At 43.5% G+C, this 19,967-nt stretch overlaps 1 protein-coding gene across 3 annotated transcripts; it reads left to right on the top strand.

Annotated features, from left to right (window-relative positions):
• Positions 1 to 1,218: 1,218 nt before the first annotated feature.
• Positions 1,219 to 16,672, top strand: CNDP2 (carnosine dipeptidase 2). Of its 3 annotated transcripts, none has more exons than XM_005482891.4 (12): positions 1,219 to 1,339; positions 4,023 to 4,119; positions 5,082 to 5,225; positions 7,729 to 7,891; positions 9,424 to 9,512; positions 10,412 to 10,612; positions 11,354 to 11,438; positions 11,976 to 12,136; positions 13,995 to 14,159; positions 14,676 to 14,817; positions 15,411 to 15,558; positions 15,978 to 16,672. In XM_005482891.4, exons 2-12 carry the CDS (start codon positions 4,060 to 4,062, stop codon positions 16,045 to 16,047), a joined length of 1,428 nt encoding a protein of 475 aa, XP_005482948.1. In that variant the 5' UTR covers positions 1,219 to 1,339; positions 4,023 to 4,059; the 3' UTR covers positions 16,048 to 16,672. The 3 variants fall into 3 exon arrangements, with proteins under 3 accessions (XP_005482948.1, XP_005482946.1, XP_074403792.1); XM_005482889.4 differs by having other exon boundaries at positions 1,265 to 1,369; XM_074547691.1 differs by having other exon boundaries at positions 1,331 to 1,352.
• The last annotated feature ends 3,295 nt before the right edge of the window (positions 16,673 to 19,967 follow it).

Genomic DNA, 19,967 nt, shown 5'->3' with positions numbered 1-19,967 from the left:
ATCAGCCTGTGAATTTCTGGCTCAGCATGGCCTGCAGCCGGACCTGCCTCGTGCAAGGCCCCAGCACTTACCTCACCCCACACAGCACCACCAGCCAAGTTCCCAAATGATGCAGCTCTCCCCCACGGCAGCTCACAGACCATCTAGCATGCCTCACTGTTTCTCACTTTTTCCCTGTTTCTCTTGAGCTCCCAGCTGTGTCATTTCATTCTGGTTGTACGTACAGGCCAGGGAATGAGATGCTGGAAAGCAGCGCCACAGAAGGGGATCTGGAGGTGCTGGTTGATGGCAAGTTGTACCTGAGCAGTGCCCTGGCAGCCATAAGGGCCAGGGCTGTCCTGGGGCTATCAGGGACAGCTGGGCAAGGGAGGGGATTGTCCTGCTCTGCTCTGAGCTGAGGCAGTCTCACCTTGAGTGCCGGGGGCAGTTCTGGGTGCCACAATATAAAAACAACATTAAGCCCTTAGAGAGTGTCCAAAGGAGGGCAGTGAAGATGGTGAAGGGCTTTGAGGGGAAGCTGTATGAGGAGTGCCTGAGGTCACTTGGTCTGTTCAGCCTGGAGAAGAGGAGACTGAAGGGGAGACCACACTGCTGTTACAACTTGTTGTGAGGGGAAGATGAGGGGCTGACATTGATCTCTTCTCTGTTGTAACAAGTGACAGGACACCACAGTAACCTGTGACCAGTGACAAGACCTGAGGGAATGGTTTGGAGTTGTGTCAAGGGAGGTTTAGGTTGGATATTAGGAAAAGGTACTTCACCCTAGGGATTTGGCTGTGGCACAGGCTCCCCAGGGAAGTGGTCTCAGCACCAGCCTGACACAGTTCAGGAAGAGTTTGGACAGTGCTCTCAGGCACAAGTGTGATTCTTGGGGATGTGCTGTGCAGGGCCAGAAGTTGGACTTTGACAATCCTTGTGGATCCCTTCCAATGCAGGATATTCCATAATTAATTCTGATTCTAGGAACCACATCTGAATCTATTAAACCTATCTAAACCACAAATGTAGGAGGATCATAAGGATACTCCCAGCTTCGGCTGGAATAATTCAGTTGTTCAGATTGGTCTCTACCAGTCTGTTATATTATACCCCATGTTATATTCGCCTATGTATTATATTTCCTTTTATTACACCCCTGCGTTATTCCGGCCCCGCCCCACAAGGCCGCCCCCCGGCAGGCCGCAGCGCCGCGATGAGGCCCCGCCCCTTTTGGCTCAGGCCCCGCCCCTAGGCGCTCATTGCCCGCGGATTGGCGGGCACGGCGCGGCGCGTGTCATGGGGTGGGGCTGGCGCGGAAGTATTTAAGGCACCGTGGGAGGCGGTGTTTCCTTCAGTCCAGGTGGGAGCCAGGGGTGCGTGGCTGCGGTGGGTGAGTGTCGGGAGGGTTCAGGGGAGCCGCGTCCTTCGTTCTTGTCGTGCGGCGGCACCGCCGTACGTGGCCAGCTCTGTCCCTGCGCGGCCTGGCGGGGAGGAGCCGGGAATGCCGGTGCGCGGCGCCGGCGGCGGGCCGGGCCTTGCTCCGTGTCCCCCGGTCTGTTCGGCCTTGGGGCGCGGCGGCACCGTGGCTGTCCCCGGAGAGAAGCTGCTCCTGCCTCTCCGCTCCTGCTCCCTTCCTCACTGCCGCTCTCGCTCCCCGTGAGCCCTCCTCCGCGCTGTCCTTAGGGAACCTGCCGTGCCCTGCCTCCTTCCCTCCTGTCCCGAGGCTGTCACCGGCCTGGGGGCTGCGGGGAGCTCGTCCCGGTGCTGCAAAACCATGTAAAGAAACCCGCGTTTAACCTTTAGGTCAGCTTCGGTGCTGCAAAACCCCGTAAAGAAACCCGTGTTTAACTTTCAAGTCAGCCTCGGCCCGAAGTGCTGAGCCTGCGACCTGAGCATGGGCTCCATGGTGGCTGTAGAGCGCTCTCCGTTCGGTGTTCTCCTCTGGGATATTCATGTTGTCTGTGGATAAGGAGGGCAAAGTTGTAATGGTACAGTGATAGCCCCTTGGGCTGTTTTATTTCAAGGTGCAACTTCTGTAGTCCTGTGGAAAAGTAAAAGTGTAGAGCCTCTTCTGCATGGGTAGGAAGGATTCAGCTCTCCATTCTGAAGGACCTACAGGAAGTTCAGACTCTGATTTTGCAGACGAAGGGGGAAGTAACATCCAGCCTTTTGCTGTGTAGTAACCAATACTTGCTTTTTGTAGTTCGAAGCTTTCTGGAGCAGGCTTCCTTGCAGTTCTTCAGTGTGGCTTGTGTGATTCAATGCCCTTGTGATTACAGAACTGTTTAACTATGGTTAAGGTGATATTTAAAGTAGTCCCTGACTTAACAAGTAGTTCAGCTCTTGTTTGTGTTGGGCAGAAAGTCAGCCTCCATGTAACTCGTGTTTTGTGTCTGTGCTGTGGAGCTGGAGCCCTGAGGTTTCTCTAGCAACCGGTTGAGGGGAGGGTCAGATGCCCTGGACTGATGCCTGTGTGCTGGTTTCCTGAAAGGCTCCACGTGAACCCTGCCCGAGCTCTGTTTATGAGAAGGGTGGCTTCATTAGGGAGCCTCAGCTTCAGTGAGAAGCATTGCTTTAACTTGGTTATATCTATGTAGTCCTTCTGAACGTGTTCAGTTTTCACTTTTCATTACTCTTAATGGGAATGCTTACCTGTCTGGTGATTTGGGATTGTTCTAATTGGTGTTTAAAGGTAATTATCCAAATTTAAACTCGATGGATGCTTTAAATTAAATCGATGCTATGTCTGCTGAGGGAGAGGATTTTTGTTTGTCAAACACCAATATCTGTACTAGTACAACCTTGCTTGAAAGAAAATTTGGAGTGGTACTTGTATTGCAGTATATTGTGTGGGGCAGCTTGCAGCTGAAAAGGATTTGTTTCAGGTATGTAGAGTAGTCAGCTGCTCAAGAAATCCTAAGACAAGCAGTCAGATGTTTTAACAACTGTCTTGTGACTACTGTGTAGAAGCAGAAGAAAGGCTTAAAGGATCTGGCATAAAGCTGACTCAACAAAATACTGATTCACAGTGGCTGGAGCTGCTGAACATGCTTCTATTACATGGGCACTGGAGTTCTTCCTCCTAGTCCAGGCACTTGTGTTCCAGAGGCGAGGCGCTCTTCAGGGAGCCCCCTCTGGGGTTACTCAAAAGGCTCCTGGGCACTAGCCTGAGTAATGTGTTGTAGGGCCACATGTTAGACCAGCTGACCTCCAGTGTCCCTTTCAGCCTTAGCCACTCTGGGATTTGTAAAGCTCATTGTTTTCCTGGCTTAGACGAGGTGCTGTGTCTTTAGTTCTAACTTGATGGTTAAGCTTAAGCTTGTTTGCTTTGTTGCTTTACTGGGCAGTATTTCTTTTCAATATTGATGTCAGACTGGTAAGGAAAACAGTAAACTGAAAAGGAGTCCTGGGCTTTCTCATGTGAACTTCAGTTGAAATAAAAACAAAAGAAGGAAGTGATAGCGCTGAAGTAGTCACTGACAACTTGCTCATGACCTGCTGGGGCTGGCCTCTGTTCCAGTGGCTTCATTACAACCTTATTTGTGAAATCTGAGTGGCAGGCTGAGACTTACGGCTGAAGAAATCAGAGTTTTCCAGCTGCTGTTTTTAGCCTCCTCTGCAGAGCACAAAGTGTGGTGCTTTCTTGCACCTGGCTACCAGCATTCAAGCCTATGGCATATTATTAGTTGAACTCATAATGAAATCTACTCTTTGAAGTTGCATTTTGCTTGAGTAACACTTTGCCTGTAAGTCTGCAGTAAAATGAAGTGTATGATTTCATTGAAGTATCTCTAGAGACAAGACTGCTCAGTTCAACTTTGGAAGTTATTTTGAGGCATAAAGAATGGTGTTGAAATTTAAATATACATTTTTTTTTAGCCAGTTCACTGTGGTGATTTCATGAAAGGGAGAGGCCTCAAGTTTTATGTTAGTACAGCTTGGTGTGTGGCATTAAAAGCTGAAAGGTGAAAGTCTCCTGGGGCTCTTGATTACTGTCTGTCACTTCTTAACCCTGTACAAGCTAAATTATTTTTCTGTCACAGAATCTTCAGCAACGCTGTTCTGAAAACTAGTCCAAAAATGTCTGCTCTTGAAACCCTTTTCAAATACATTGATGAACACCAGGACCTCTATGTTCAGGTAAGGTTTTTTTCAGTTTTTTCCTGCAGCATGGGCAGCTATGGGATATTAGAAGTTATGTGGTCAGCTTCAAACTTCTTGTTACATCTTTATGATATGCCCAGTAATAATGTCAAGTATTGGGAGAGAGGGGAGAGCAGGCAGCAAGTGTGAGGGATCTGAGTCACGCCAAAAACCTATTTCTTAAATTTAGGTGTAGTTCTGTTCAAAAACCTTAATGTCCATGGTAAGTTTATTAGGAAATGATCTATTAGTGTATAGTGCAACTGGTGACCTATTTAGAGGTACAGGAAGCTGACACTGGTTCTGAATGCCAAACTAGGTTTATAGTTTCTTCTCTTTGGAGATGGGAGATGAAATATATTACAAATGAGGCTGGAACAAAGCTTTCTTGTACAAAACAATTTATACTGGGGTACAGAGGGAGAGGTTGCCCTCTCCAAAGAGGTACTTTGCTGCTTGACCTGCTGTTTAGTTTGCTGCTAGTTTAGGTTGTATTGTAATCCCTTTCATCCATGAAGGAATCAGTGGCATAGCACTGTGAACTGAGGCATGAACTGTACCAAGTGTTCAGCTTGATTTCTGCCAGTTGTTCTTGCTGAACTCATGCAGGGAGAAAAAGCTAAAGTGGCCTTTTTGAGAGGCCCAGAGGACTTTAGCTGCTTCTGGATACTTAAAGAACTGAAAGGACACAATAGGCACAAGCTGTGATACTCTTAAGCTTATTTGATGTCTCTGTAGACTTTGTCCTATGCAGCAGGGACAGCTGTAGGCGAGTGAGGTTTTAGAGAACTTCCTGAGAGTAATATTATTGGTTACAAGTTCTTCTTTGAGCAGAGGACAGAGCTGATTTGCCTCAATTTGAACTTGGCTTAAACCAGTTTGGTGAATTACGAGGTGTGGGGTGGTATTTGCATGGTGCCTGTTGTGCAGTAAAACCTGTAGCTCTTGCATCTCTGCAGCGCCTGGCAGAGTGGGTGGCAATCCAGAGTGTGTCAGCATGGCCAGAGAAGAGGGGCGAAATCAAGCGCATGATGGAGGTTGCTGCCAAGGAGATTGAGCGACTGGGAGGCACAACCAAACTCATGGATATTGGCAAACAAAAGGTACGTGAGCATCTCCATGGCAGCCTAGTAGGAAAAAAAAATCTCTTTAGGACATAAGGTGTTGTGCATAAGGAAGTGTGCATTGTGGTTTCCCAGTATGAAAGGCACCTAGACTCCATTGGAAGGCTGTTTATTGGACTTATCATTGTAAAGAAAGATGATAATGTGGACATTCTTATGTCCCTGCAGATACTGGAATCCCCAAGCTGTGCAGCATCTAGCAGGCATCCAACCAGCATCCAACATACTGTGCAGATCCCATGCATGGAATTTTTTTCCATTTTATTTGTTCAAGCTGTGCAGTTCCACCGACAGAAGGGATTTTGTGTGAGAATTTCTTGATGCACTTTTAGATTAAGTCAAGGACATGCAGGTGATGGAATCCCCAGTGCCCAGTGGGAGCTGCCTTCAGGTTACAGTGAAGTGGCGCAGTTTATCCTGCAGTCCAGGGATGTGCCCAGCACAGTACAGGCAGGAAGGTGAAGCTGTGTGTGCAGCATAGCATGGCACAGGCTTTGGGCCATTCAGGTTATCTTTGGGGGTACCTAATTCCGTGATGCCTGATGGGCTTCTGGGTTGGGATCACCACACAAAGGTCCTGTAGGCAGTGGCCTGGAAAGGCAGTAGCCTGTTGGGGTGTAGGGTAATGTCTTTGCTGCCACACAGTCTGAATGTTATGTTAAAAACCTTTCTTTATAGTTGGGACCTAATTAAAGATGTTGAATTAAATTTTGGACTGTATTAAATGTGTTTTCAATACCTTTTGAACTGAACATGAATAGAGCACCTGCGAACAGAAATGTTCGACATTTAAACAGCGGGGTGCTATTGGTCCTTAGACCCATAGACTATAAAGATACTCCCTGAAGTTTCAGTAAGTCTGCCAAAGGACTTCTGGACTCTTTCAGAAGTGTTACATTTGTCACAGGGTTGCTTTGCTCCCTTACTAGATACAAAAGTATCATTAAAAGAATTACTTCCCTCCTCATTTTTAGTCGTCCAGACTGCTTTTTTTCCCCCCTGAGAAATGTATGTGCCTATAAGAATGATGATACTCTCATCCTAGGGAAATACCCACTTGGTATGCTCCTCCTCTGAAGTGCCTAGCTACTACCTGCCTCATAGCAAGACCCATACCAAAATGTTGAGACTAGGATTTGGATAGTGGCATTAAAACCTTGTACTGGAATGTTTACTAGTTTTAGAAGATTGTCCTTGTAATTGGTGTGAAAGACTGCTGAGTGAGATCTATGTTTATAGGAACCTTCTGAGCAGTTTTTTGCCTTGGGCAACTGAATTACACTTGTTTGTAGCTACAGGTTCCAGCAGGAAAACAGCTGACTTGGGAGGGAATCTGTAGGTTAATTCTAGCTCTGCTACTACCTACAACCTAAAAGCCCATCAAAAGCATTTCAGTTAATTAAGAAACAAAGTTGTTCTTTTCATCACTGTAACTTTTTGGTAGCAAGAACTGACTTTAGAGTTTTATACATATAGCTTTATTAGGTAACTTTAATTCATCTTATTTTATTAGGTAACTTTAATTCATCTTACCTTCAGTGTTTGATATTAAGTATAGAGAGAGATAGTCAATGTATTGTGTTGCTGCTATATCTGTGAGGGACAACGTAAAGCAACTGAACTTGTCAGATCAAAGTTGGTTTACTGCTGCACAGCAATTTGTTGTGTTGATTACTGTAAATTCTTGCAGTAGGGCTTTAGTCATGAAGATCTGCATCTGGCCAAGGACCATGTAACCTCTTGATAAAAATCTGGAGCTTGGAACCTATATAAGCAAAAAGTCAAAGCTGATCTTGCATCTGCTGAACAGTATGTAGAAGTACATGTTCACTGAAAGGGCAATACTTGCTGACTGGGAATAGCTTGTGATAATTGCTTATGGGGTATTCCAAGGGATTAAGCTAAGTTCAACTCTTGAACTCCTGAACTGAGTTCATCAGCACTACCCTGTCCTTAGTGTAACAATCTGGGCTGTTACAAAGAAATATGTCTGTTATGCTGGTCTTATTTGGGTGTAGGCACGTGTTACACCCAGCCTTACCACTGTCAGGGAATTTTTGTCCTGAGAGCTGTACTGTGGACAGATGAAAGTGCAGTGACAAGCAATATTGAATGGAGTTTATCACTTATGCTTAGGTCAGCATTAGATACAGCAGTTTGGCATGCAGTCAGCTTGCTCTGCTAAAATCTGATGTAGGATTGGTAGTTTAAAGCTAACAGTTCTAAGTGGCTTGGAACATTTTGGCTGTTACTGGGACTTGTCAGGAAACTAATTGGCATGGTGCCACCAGGCCTTCTTTGGCACCCTGCTTCTGGCAGTTGGTTGAAGTAGATTAGTTTAGTTTAGCTGTCTGTGCCTCTACTCGCATAACCTCTATAGGTTTTAAGGTAATTCAATAGTATAGTATTAAGGTAATTCAAATATCTGATTAAAGCTCTGGCATTCTACATTTTATTAAAACTTCTGCCTTCCTGTTTCTAGCTGCCTGATGGATCAGAGATCCCCCTACCGCCAATTGTTCTGGGAACACTGGGCACTGATCCACGCAAGAAGACAGTGTGTGTGTATGGTCACCTGGATGTTCAGCCAGCTGCCCTAGAGGATGGCTGGGACAGTGAGCCCTTCACTCTGGTAGAAAGAGATGGTAAGAGCAGTGGGCTTCACAAACTGATGAACACTTCTGTAACAAGTGTGGTGTTCCACAATTGTTCCAAAGCTGTGCTATCGATTGAAAGAGGGAAGGCGAGTTGGAAGTGGTATGGGTGTTTATTTAATACTATTGAGGTAAAAAATGTACAGGTGGGGAAATGGTAAAGTCTAGCTACAAAATTTCAGCTACTCCTGGGATTGTTTCCTTTTCTGATAGTCTAGGCTGTAATTTGCATGTTTCCTTTCTTGTAGCTACAGCACAATCTTAACTGCTGCCTTCCATGGTGCCAGCTTGTTGCCAGAGAGCTTTTTAGAACTAATTTCTTGTTCACAGCTTGAAGCCTGTAAGGTCATGTCAGACAGCAGGAATTTTGAACCATTACTGAGGAAAAAATACACAACACAACTTCTTTAAGCCTGGAGACAGGAGTGACACAGCAGCGTCTCTGGGTTGCCTTGTGTTTAACTGCTCTGCTATGAGTACTGCAGAAGCTCTTTTGCAGAGCTAGTGCCCCAAAATTTGTCCCTCTCCTATAAATGGGGATGAAGAAATGGTGCAGTATCTCCTGTTGAAACAACATTGCCAGCAGTCAAGAGGACTTAAAACTCCATTTTCTATTAAAAGCTGGTTCTGCTGACAGCTTCTTGTTTCACTTTGTCAGTGTTAAAGGTCAGCTCAATTGGAGGACATTAACTACTCTTATTCCACAAGCATTAATGATTGCCAGAGAAAGGAGTAGCTGTGCAACTAGTACTCCTGCTTGGGCACTTACTCATAGGCAGCAGAATCCAAGTTACTAAACTGAGTTATCTCATCTCCTAGCAAGACCTAGACTTGCCTCAGGCTGTGGCTTGTCTTTGTGGAGCCTGGCCATGCAGGAGACATTCTCCAATGGCTCTTTACCTTTGCAAGCTGTCTGGCCTGTTCTGTCACTGGTTATGTGGAGCACTGAGGGAATGTAGCCACAGCTCTGAGTTGCACTGATAGCTGCCTCTGCTATGATCCTGTGTACTACATTTCCTCAGAATTTCCTGTGGCCTGTGGAACTCATATTTGACTAAATTCCTTTTTGGCAAGATCCACTTTTATCTGGAGAATCCAGAGAAGTGATTTGTAACTAGCCACTGAATTTTTACTCTTCAAACAAAGAATTACTGAAGATAATACTTGATAGATTTCTGTTAAAAGCAGAAAACTTGTTTCTATTCACTGAGATGTTTGTAGAAATTTGTATTATGAAAACTAAGGCAACTGTCTTCTGGGTTATAATAAATTCCTATTAAGGGAGCAGCTGAGGGAAGAGGTGGGGAAGCTCTCTGAGTGGGAGAACTATTGCAGTCCTGTATCCATCCTACTTGAAAGGGTATGTGAAGCAGGATGTAAGACTGCTACTTATGAAGAATCAGAAATTATTCATTAAGCAGGGAAAAAAGGGTTACCCAAAACCAAATGTTCTCATCTAGGCAAGAGATGAAACTTCATAGTAATTTTTTCCTCACTGGTTAATTTCTATCTTGTTTCTACAGGAAAGTTGTATGGGAGAGGATCAACAGATGACAAAGGTCCAGTGCTTGCCTGGCTGAATGCCTTGGAGGCTTATCAACAAACTAACCAGGTATGTGCCCAAAACATATTCTGCTTTTTCACACACAGCTATGTCTAGCAATAAATGTTATCCAAGCCACAAACCCTTGTGAGGGAAGTCTGCTTATTCAGCTGATTGGAGGAATGATGCAATAGTCCTGTAAATTTCCTGATTTCCTAGTAGAGTTAAGGTGACTTGCTGACAAGTTAGTCCTGTAGATGCTTAGGCTGCACTTCTAACAATTTTCCTTTAATGAAATATGTAGGAAGGAAAATACATATGCAAGCATGTGGATCAGGGGGAATAATCAAATGAGATCACTGTCATGTAAGGATGTCAAATTACTTTGGCCTTTATCAAGACAATGCCTCACTGCCACTGAGCTCTAAGAGGAGGTTAACTTAGTAGCACTAAAATTGGGAGCTTTGCTTATTTCTGTTAAAGAAAATGTGCAATCACAAATAGCTCAGTGTTTTCTTAATCTTGCAAGACAAGTTCCTATTGCTTTTGAGAGGAATAACCAGTTCTCAGCTGCTATCTAGGTTTATAGAATATGCTAGACTGGATAGACAGGGTAGCTCTGTTCCTACTGTGGCATGCAATTCCTGTGGTTTGTTAGTTTTCCTAGCCTGGTGGCTTCCCTTTGGCAACAGATTTCTGCTGTGTTCCCATGCTTACAGGGTTTGGTGGGCAGTTTTAAATACTTTTTTGAAGAGTTTGTATTCCATCAAGTGAAGGGTGGTGTAAGTGCCCTCAACATAAGCACAATTCAAACTTGAAACCAGTTTGTGTATAACTAACAAATTCCTCTGGAGTTATTTTAGCCATGTCCATTTTTCTGCTTTGAATGCAACAGATGAAAATTACAGATCACTGAAGGAGTCAGGTGTTCTCACATGCTTAATCTGTTCTTGTTTTTCATTTCAAAGGAGTTTCCAGTAAATATTAGGTTTTGCCTAGAGGGTATGGAAGAATCAGGATCTGAAGGCCTTGATGAACTGATTTTTGCTCAGCGAGATGCTTTCTTTAAAGATGTGGATTATGTTTGCATTTCTGACAACTACTGGCTAGGCAAGAAGAAGCCTTGTATCACTTACGGTTTGAGAGGTATCTGCTACTACTTCATAGAGGTAAGTGCTGAAATGCACTGCAAATCCATTATTATTAAACTGAATTTTCCACAGGAGAAGAGTGGTAGTGCGAACCTTTTAATGTCTGTGGCTTTTTTCAGGAAAGAAATTGGCTATTTATGTGGAATGTTTTTTCCTATTAGTCTAAACATCCTTCTCTTGCTATTCTATCTGATACTTGGGTGGGTGGGATAGCTTTCAGATGTGTGAAGCAAGATAAACCAGCACTTCCACTGAAGGATTGTCTCAAAGCATAGATATCATCCACATACATCCTTCTTCTAGATGGGTGTCACATTTGTGCTTTCCAGTCATCTGGAATATCTCCAATTAACCAGAACTTGTGGTAGATGATTGAGAGTGGTTTGACAAGTTTTTACCTGTTCCCTCAATACTTTGGGGTGGGGTGCATCCCATCTGGGCCTATAGACTTGTGGGTGGCTAATTGACATGTCCTCATGGATCATGGGCTTCCCTCATCTCCCCATCACCAACTTCCAGCTCAGGGAGCAGGGCATCCTGAGGACAACTGATCTTGATATTGGAGACTGAGGCAAAGATGACATTAAATACCTCTGCCTTTTTCTCATCCCCTGACACTACACTGCCCTCTGCTTTGAACATATGATGGGGACACTCCTTGACCCTTGGCCAGATCGAGTTCTAGCTGGGCTTTGGCTGTTGTAGTTTCCTCCCTACATGGCAAAATCTCCATGCTGAATCTTCGTTCACTTCAATCAGGTGGAATGTTGTGACAAAGACCTTCACTCCGGAGTTTACGGTGGTTCGGTCCATGAGGCCATGACAGATCTCATTGCTCTGATGGGTAAGAAAACACAGGTTTCACTGAATGCATTTAAAATGGGAGCAAGAACCATCCAAGCATGACTGAATTTGCAGTGGCAAAGCAGTGACCAGTGAATTGGTGCTTGCCAGGAATGCAAAACTACTGCCTTAGATACAGAAACATGGTGAAGGTCTTGCCAAGAAGTTGTCTGTTTACTCTGAGCTTTCCCTAAAACCTTGCTGTAAATTTGCATGTTAAATATATCAGCTGTCTTCTCAATTTCTGCTGTGGGTATGATACTGAACTCTTTGGGAATCCTACCTTCAGACAGCCAGTGAAATGTAGCCGTAGAGTTAAATAGAGTAGCAAGCAAGTGTACATTTTGGATACAGGCAAATCCTTTTAAGTGTCTTCCATGTTCAGTGGTGCATGCTCTGGAAAATAGAAGTCTAAATTTCATTGCATTTGCAGAGTTTTCAGAAGGCCCAGACTTCAGTTTCCCAAGAAAAGTGTTCCCAGCAATGACATCTTGTATCTTCTGGTTGAATACTGATATTAGGTGCTTCTTGTTTACAGGTTCTCTTGTAGACAAGAAAGGGAAAATCCTCATCCCAGGTGTTAATGAAGCTGTGGCCCCTGTTACTGATGAGGAGCTGGCATTATATGAGAAGATTGATTTTGACCTGACAGAATATGCAAAAGATGTAGGAGCAACAAGACTTCTGCATGATGCAAAGGTGTGCTGCACTTCTTCTCTGCCCTGTCTAGATCAAGCTGCCTGTGTTAGTAGGAGACTAGAAACAAACTTGTGGATGTGTGTGTTAAGTAATTTATTAGGCAGAGGATTCATCTGATGTCTTCAAAATGGTGAGAATGCCTTGAAGATAATGTTGCTTACTGTATGGTTGACTGCATACTTAACACTTTGCAGAGGAACTGCTAGTGTTAGGTGCTTGAAAACTTATTCTAGGTTATCTCATTTTTAACAACTCTGAGTTTGCCCCTTACTCTGTATAAACAGTATTTGAAACTTGTACAGAACTTTAATGCTGTTCTCTTAATGCTAGATAAGAATGTTGGCAGCTTTCCAGAGGCCAGGTAACAATCTGCTCAAAGCATCTGATTTCCTACATCTGTAGGAAGTTCAGTGGGTTATCAGAAATAAAGCAGTTGCTCAGAGATGATGGCTCCTTAGGTGAGAAAAGAGCTTGAAACCCAGCTTTACTGAATTCAAGGCTGGCATTCTGAACATGTTCCTAGACCTGGCAAACAAGGACTGTTTTGTAGTCATGAGCTAGGCAGCCCAAATCTTTGAGCAATCTCAAGCTCAATAAACTCATGTTTAAAGTTAAATCTGCATCCTGGGAGCTCTCCAAATGAATGCTTTTAATAGCACTGACTCTTACAAGGTACAGGTATTACATACTAATTTTAAAACCCTAAATGTAAATACATCTCCTGTCATAAAAAGCAGACACAGGTGTTGTAAAAGACAAGTTTACATGTGCAGGTCTGTCTTCTGTCCTAGTACTGTCAGGAGACTTCAAACTTAACTCAAATAGGAATAAGTAACAATTTATATCCTCAGCCTTGTCTTTACATGTTCAGGTTTATATCAACTGGGAGCACACAAGCTTCCTTGCTTAGCCTTGTCCTTTAAAGTAATGGATGAATTATAGCTTGGATATAAGGAGAAGCTGGCAAGATGTTCTTGTGATACTGAACTGAAGCTCTTCAGTCTTGGCTCAACAGAAATTCCAGCTAAGGGACTTCTAAGCTGTATACATGCAAGAAGGGCTTTAGGGCTAGGAAAAGATGACTGTAACTTCCAGATAAGAAGCAAATGTGCTTGAAAGATTTGAACTGTGACAGTTAGATTTGCTTTGAGGGAAGGTTGGAGGCAGGTTGTACCTGGAAAAAAAAAAAGCTTGTGACATAAAGGACACAACATTTCTGAGTCTCCTGCATTTCTGCAGTGAAGCTCATGCTGCAGACACTGCACCTGTGTCTGCTCAGGGCAACTCAACAACTGCACTGAGTTTAGGATCCAGTGTACTGAACAGCTGTGCTCAGGGTAACAGAGGAAATGCAGGAAATGTACCTGGAAGGCAGTGGTGGTCAGTTTAATCAGCCTGCAGTTCAGGCTTTTTAATACAGCAGATGCTTACAGCGTGCTTTTCTTTATATCCTTAGTTTGAGCAGTGGCGAGGTTTTCAGAAAATGTGAACTTAAGCAGTGTCTTGGTGATGAAGGCATCTGCCTGTCTTGAGGCAGAGGGAATTAAAGCTTTCAATATTCCCTACAAACTGTGCTTGAGCACCTTATAAATGCTGCTTGTGTCCCCTGAGTTCCACAGAGCTAAGAGAGAGCCAGACTGGAACTGCTGAATCTCTTAAGGTGCACAGAGCCCAGCTGTGTTATCAAAATGTGTGCTTAATGGGAGTAACAGCTTCTGAGTGATCTTCAGTGACCTGCATTTCTGCATGGGAAAAAGCACTATTTCTTGCAAGTTCTTTATTAGGTTGATGAAATCATTAATTTAAGGAACTCTGTCAAACTTCATGTGACCTTGCATTTTTCTCTTTGCTTCTGCAGAGAGAGATCCTTATGCACAGGTGGAGATTCCCATCCTTGTCTCTCCATGGAATTGAAGGAGCCTTCTCAGCCTCTGGTGCCAAGACTGTGATTCCTAGGAAAGTGATTGGCAAATTCTCAATCAGGCTTGTGCCAAACATGACTCCTGAAGAAGTCACAAAGAATGTATGTTGAGATGGATTGCTGCTAACCAAACAAGTGTCTCTAAACTTCTGTTCACCTTGCCTTGGGGGAAGAGTTTTTCTGTTTTCTAAAGCAGGTTCATTTGCTTTCCCACTATCTTCCCTGAACTGCACCTCAACATGAGATAACTGAGGGAATCCTGTGGTGCCCCAGTGGACTGTAGTGGTCTGATTACCCAGTTTCTCTGAACTCAGAAGGGCTTAGGAATAAATGGTAGACTAATTGTGGGGCACTTGGACTGCCAGAAATGCATATTCAAGAGCAGCAGTGTTTGACATACTACCTAATTGTTCTATAATGTGCTGTTAATTTGCCTGAAGAAGATATTCTGGTTCAGAGCAGAGAATCATTGGAATACTTCAAGATAAGAGCAATAGGAAAAGTATTGCTGCTCAGTTGTAGTGATCTGCAAGTCCCTAAGATGCTTTTAGAATATGAGCTCTGCCAGTGCTCATACAAATGCTAACAGTAGATAAGATCATTCAATCTTTCTTACAGGTTGAAGACTACTTGAACAAAAAGTTTGCGGAGCTGCGGAGTCCCAACAAATTCAAAGTATACTTAGGCCATGGTGGAAAGCCCTGGGTGTCAGACTTCAACCACCCCCACTACATGGCTGGTAGGAGGGCCATGAAGACAGGTCAGTGGTTTTTTCTCTTAGCACTGGTAGGATTAAAAGTCTCTTGTTCCAGCACCTCAAGAAACACTGAGAAGGTCATGTTTGCTGAATATTAACTGTTCTGCTCTCATGTTTAATAACTTTGGCACACTGAGTGAGGAAGCATGTCATGTGCAACCTTAAACAGAAATTTAAATACAGGCAGGAGAGATAATGGATATCACATTCATGTATACTGTTCTGGGACGAGTTTGTTGATGTGGTGGTACTTTTGCATAGGGATGAGACTGTTGTTTCAGATCATTTGCTAAGCCAAATTCAGTGAAGTTTGGTCACAGCACCCCTCTTTAATCAGTTTAGCTAGATTGTATTGGGCAGGTAGAGCAACTTTAACTTGTGTTGGAGTACAGACAGGCCTTCAGATGAATTCTTGGTGTGTGACTGACAGTGACAACATTCCAGTGCTACATCTGTGGGGAGAAGCTCCACAGTTTTGTGGCCTTTGCAGTTTGGCTGATTTGGCCAGCACCTGGTGCAGAGGGGAACATGATGGCTTAAGTGTGGATTTGTGGGAAAAAATAGACTTCAAGCTGACTAGATTATTGCTTTTCTAGTGTTTGGAGTTGAACCAGACCTGACAAGGGAGGGAGGAAGCATTCCTGTTACCCTTACTTTTCAAGAAGCCACAGGCAAGAATGTCATGCTGCTTCCTGTTGGAGCTGCAGATGATGGTGCTCACTCTCAAAATGAAAAACTAAATAGGTAAGAGAATATCTATTCCTGTGCTGGGGTGTCTTGGCATCTGTTATGAAAAACACGCAGAACTGAGCTCTTGCTTTTGTTTAATTCTCTGGATGGCAAAGTGCCATCATCCCCAGGAGAGAATGACTGACTGGTTGGGTAACTAGTTTGTAGCTGAATTTTCATTTCTACATTGATACTCTTGAAACCAGCAGTAGGTTTTATACTTTGGTCTCTCAGCTTGGCTACCCTCTCCCCAAAGGGTGGTGTTTGTTATGCCAGGGAGCATGTAGGGTTTGGGCAGTAGTGCCTGTTGCCTGCAGCAGCAATTCCCATAGAGTTTGTCATGTGCGTGGGACTGATGTGTGGCTTTGCAAATGGGACATCTGCTAGAAATAAAGCTCAGTGGAAACACTGCTAAAGGAAACTCTTCTTTGCAGGTACAACTACATCCAGGGGGTGAAGATGCTTGGTGCATACCTCTATGAAGTTTCCCAGCTGAAGGACTAAGTTAGACACCTCACTTTCTGGTTTATGGATCAGAAGTCTGAATTTTCTTGCAAAATGTCATCAATTACTAAGTATAACATGGCTCCCCTTTTCTACCAACACTGCCATGCTTTGATGGAGGAGAGGGAAAGGGGCAGTTCCACTTGACAAAGAACATGATACACCAAAAATACTTCTCTAAATGCTTACTTTATATGAACAGACTATTCCTTAACTGGTCAGCAGTCCTGAACTGCGTCTTCATCCCTCTGTATCACTTCAGTTTGCTGCATTGATCTACTTTTCCTGTAAATGAAGAGGAATGATTTACCCTCAGCAGTTTAAGTGGCCACAGCAGTGGCAGAACTTCCAGCCAATTTAAGGTTCTTATTCCTGGGTATGTCCTGGAAACAAGTAATCAAGATTATGGGGCAACACTGGAATGTGCTCAAGCTGTACTGAGACATCTGTCTGTGCTGAGTGATTTGGAGGAGCAGTTTCTCTTACAGTGGATGCCTGCCTGCAGGTTTCAATTTACAGGGAATCAGGTTGTAACAAATTTCACTGTGGTAGTGACTACTGGCCATTTTTGTAAAGCTGCCTTTGTACTACCAAAAAGAGTAATAAATAATCATGCTGTAGTTTGGCTCTTTGTCTCTAAGGTTTAAATAATGGCTTGGGTGGAAAAGCAACTTTGGGAACTTGGGAGGGATGCTTCTGTGGCTATAAAGGCAGATGAGCAACATGGCTACACAGGCTATATCTTGTGGGAATCCAAATTTTTATTCCTGGGCTCTGTCTCTGTAAGAATTTCTTGACCTGAAGCCGATGCTGCAAACTCCAGCTCTCCTGTGAGAAAATGAGCTCAAAATGTTTGATTTTGGCTCTGTAAACCAGATCATCTCACTGTAGCATAACTGAAAATACTAAAGGAAGTGAATGGAATTTGTAGGCACAGAGAGATCACTAGTTGCAACTACTACTGACATCCAACTTCAAGCTGTCTACTGGATACATTAAACTCCAATACTTCTGTTATTATGTCAAAAAACTCCAGAAAAAAACAAACCTCTTAAATTATTGGAATCTGGGCTGGATTGGGCTCCCTGCTTCTGAATGACCTGATCAGCACTGGCAGCCTAAGGTAGGTAAGTGTTTCAAGTGATGGTCCTTGGCTCTGGTACAGTCCTGTGTCCTGACACAGGTCAGCAGCATGAGATGATTCCCCCTTTGAAGGGTAGAAGGTGGGAAAATCTTCTCTACCTGGTTTTCGCTGTTGCTTGATCTGGAGACTTTACAGTGGAGAGCTGTTGGGTTTGGGAGTCTTCTGGTGTCACTGGAAACTTGTTTTGGTGTTTTTGGTTTGTCACTGAAGTTGATGACTGGAGATAATCTGGTACCATTAACCCTTGCACTTGGAGCTGGGGTACAGTCACACCATCCTGTGTCAGTTCTTGTAAGCACTGAACACACACTGGGGAGCGAATGTTTATTAATTTGGTTGTGAGCTATGTTCAGAAACCATGTGTAGTTGTCCTTTTGTAACAAATTTATTGAGAATCAGTTAATTGGCTCAAGCTCTGCACTGCAGACCCTGTATCAGATCCTGTACTTGCTGAGTAAGTGCAGCCTGGCAGAGTTGTGAAGGAGGCCCAAACAGAAGAAAAGATGTCAAGAGGTTTGTAGAAAAGGCTGAGGAGCAGGTACTGTTGAATATACAGCAGAAGTATTTTGGTATGAGGAGAGTGCCAGAATCCTGTGAAAAAGACATTAAAATGGGCCTTCGGCCTGAGCAACTTGCAGAGCCCAATTTAAGCCTACAGGAGTAGGTTGCTAAAGTAATCACTACTTAATGAACTTAATGGGACTTCATATTTCTTTAGATTAATTATTTTAAATTCAGAGATCATCAGTATTTGTTAGCTTGCTACAAGGGAGCTTGCTTTTAGCTGTGACCTCTCTTGTCCCTGCAGAAGGTGACCACAAAAGCAGTAGTATGTGAACTGTAGTACTCAGTGAGTGAACAAGGGGACTAGTGGTGCCAGCTTATTTCTGTGGCCTGTGTGCTTCAGACCTGGCATCCATGAATGCTTGTGCATGCTGTCAAGAGTTTGCTCAGCCCAAGTTGTTTAATAACAGCGCTGTTCAACACAGACAAAGCGGACATGACAGAAATTGTGAGCTGATCATGAAAACCAAAGTGCCTCAGTGAAGCCCAGAGCCTGATGCCCCTGTGTCTGCTCTGTGTGCAGAGGCCACTTGGCACTTCCCACACGGAACTTGACAGCACTGCTTTGCCTGTTGCATTTGGAACTGGGACTTGCCTTGATCAGTGGCATGTGGCTGTCAACAAGTCTAGTTTGCTGGTGCTTCCAGTTCTTCCACTCCAAGAAAGGAGAAAGATCTACAACATGGATTTTACAGCTAATTGTTCTCAGGGTGCATCTACTGCAAAACTGAGAATGCAGGCTTGTGCCCTCATTGCTCACTAGATTGCTTGTGTCTTAGCAAAATCCATGGCAATGTGTCTTGATATGGAATATGCACTCAAAAGAGCAGCTTGAGTTATTACAAGCTATTATCCCTAAATAAGCCCTAAGTGCCATTTAAAATGTGATTTTTCTTTATTTTTTGTGTTCTGGGAAACACGAGCATGCACATTAAAACAGAGCCCTGATTCTACGATGCAATACATTTTACACTCATCCAGTGCAATATATCCTAATTTGAAACTGTTTTTAACTTGCAAAGCAGACTTTGGTTTACTATAATGAGTTTGCATTCACTAACTAAATCAAAACTTGAAGAGCTTCAGCTCTGTGATCTTGACCTTAGAGCAGTGTGAAGAGTGGAGATAACATAGAACTAATATAGATAAAGTATTCCAGTTTGCTCATGTTGGACTATTAGTTCAAAAACATTATCACTTTTTTAGTGTTATCTGAACTCATTCAATAAAAATATAATAGATGAATGTGTTATATATGCATTTAAATTATGAGGTGTCCATCTGAATAAATTGCCTTCCTGATAATTAATAAAGTTATGTAGGGATTTAAATCACTCTTCAGGGAATCTTCTTAGGCTACCCAGGAAAGTTTAGTGGGCAATTTTGATTCTAGTCCCTTGCTAGCTTGATCATACTGTTTTACATCATGAGGTTAGCTTATGACAGGGCCTGAATGCTGAGACATGTTTTTCTAGTACTTTTAAATATTCATTTTTCTATTAATTTTGCATACCCTTAGTGATTCTGAGATTTCTTGAGGAAAACTTCACATGCATGCTAATGAAGTAGGCCTGCTGATGCTCAAGCAGCAGTATGCAGTGTTCTCTCTGTGCAGGCTCTTTATTTTCAGTCATGGAGAGGCAGCTCACAGGCCTCTAATGTTTCTGCCCTTTAGATTGAAAAATGCAATAACAAACACAGTTGAGCAGCTTTTTTTGTCACTGTTATTGTGCTGTGTGACGGTGTTCACAGGGGTCCCAGGATGAGGGGAGAGACAAGAATCTGACTCCATGTTTCAGAAGGCTGATTTATTATTTTATTATATATATTATATTAAAACTATACTAAAATAATAGAAGGAATGATTTCATCAGAAGGCTGGCAAGGAAAGGCAAAAAAATGGAATGATAAAAGCTTGTGACTCTCAGAAAGTCTGAGCCAGCTGACTGTGATTGGCCATTAATTAGAAACAACCAACACGGACCAATCAAAGATGCACCTGTTGCATTCCACAGCAGCAGATAATTATTTTCTTTTCCTCTGAGGTTTCTCAGCTTCTCAGGAGAAAAATCCCTTTGCCAGGATTTTTCATAAAATATAATGGCTACAGCACTGTGTTCGCCTTCAGAAGGCAGCTTCCTGTGTATCCCACTGGGAAACCACCATGGAGTCACTCTTCAGGTTCTCTCTATGTCCTGGGGTTGTGTGGGAG

This window comes from Zonotrichia albicollis, chromosome 1, assembly GCF_047830755.1.
Source record: "Zonotrichia albicollis isolate bZonAlb1 chromosome 1, bZonAlb1.hap1, whole genome shotgun sequence".
Taxonomy (NCBI): domain Eukaryota; kingdom Metazoa; phylum Chordata; class Aves; order Passeriformes; family Passerellidae; genus Zonotrichia; species Zonotrichia albicollis.
This window is presented reverse-complemented; position numbering and strand designations above follow the sequence as displayed.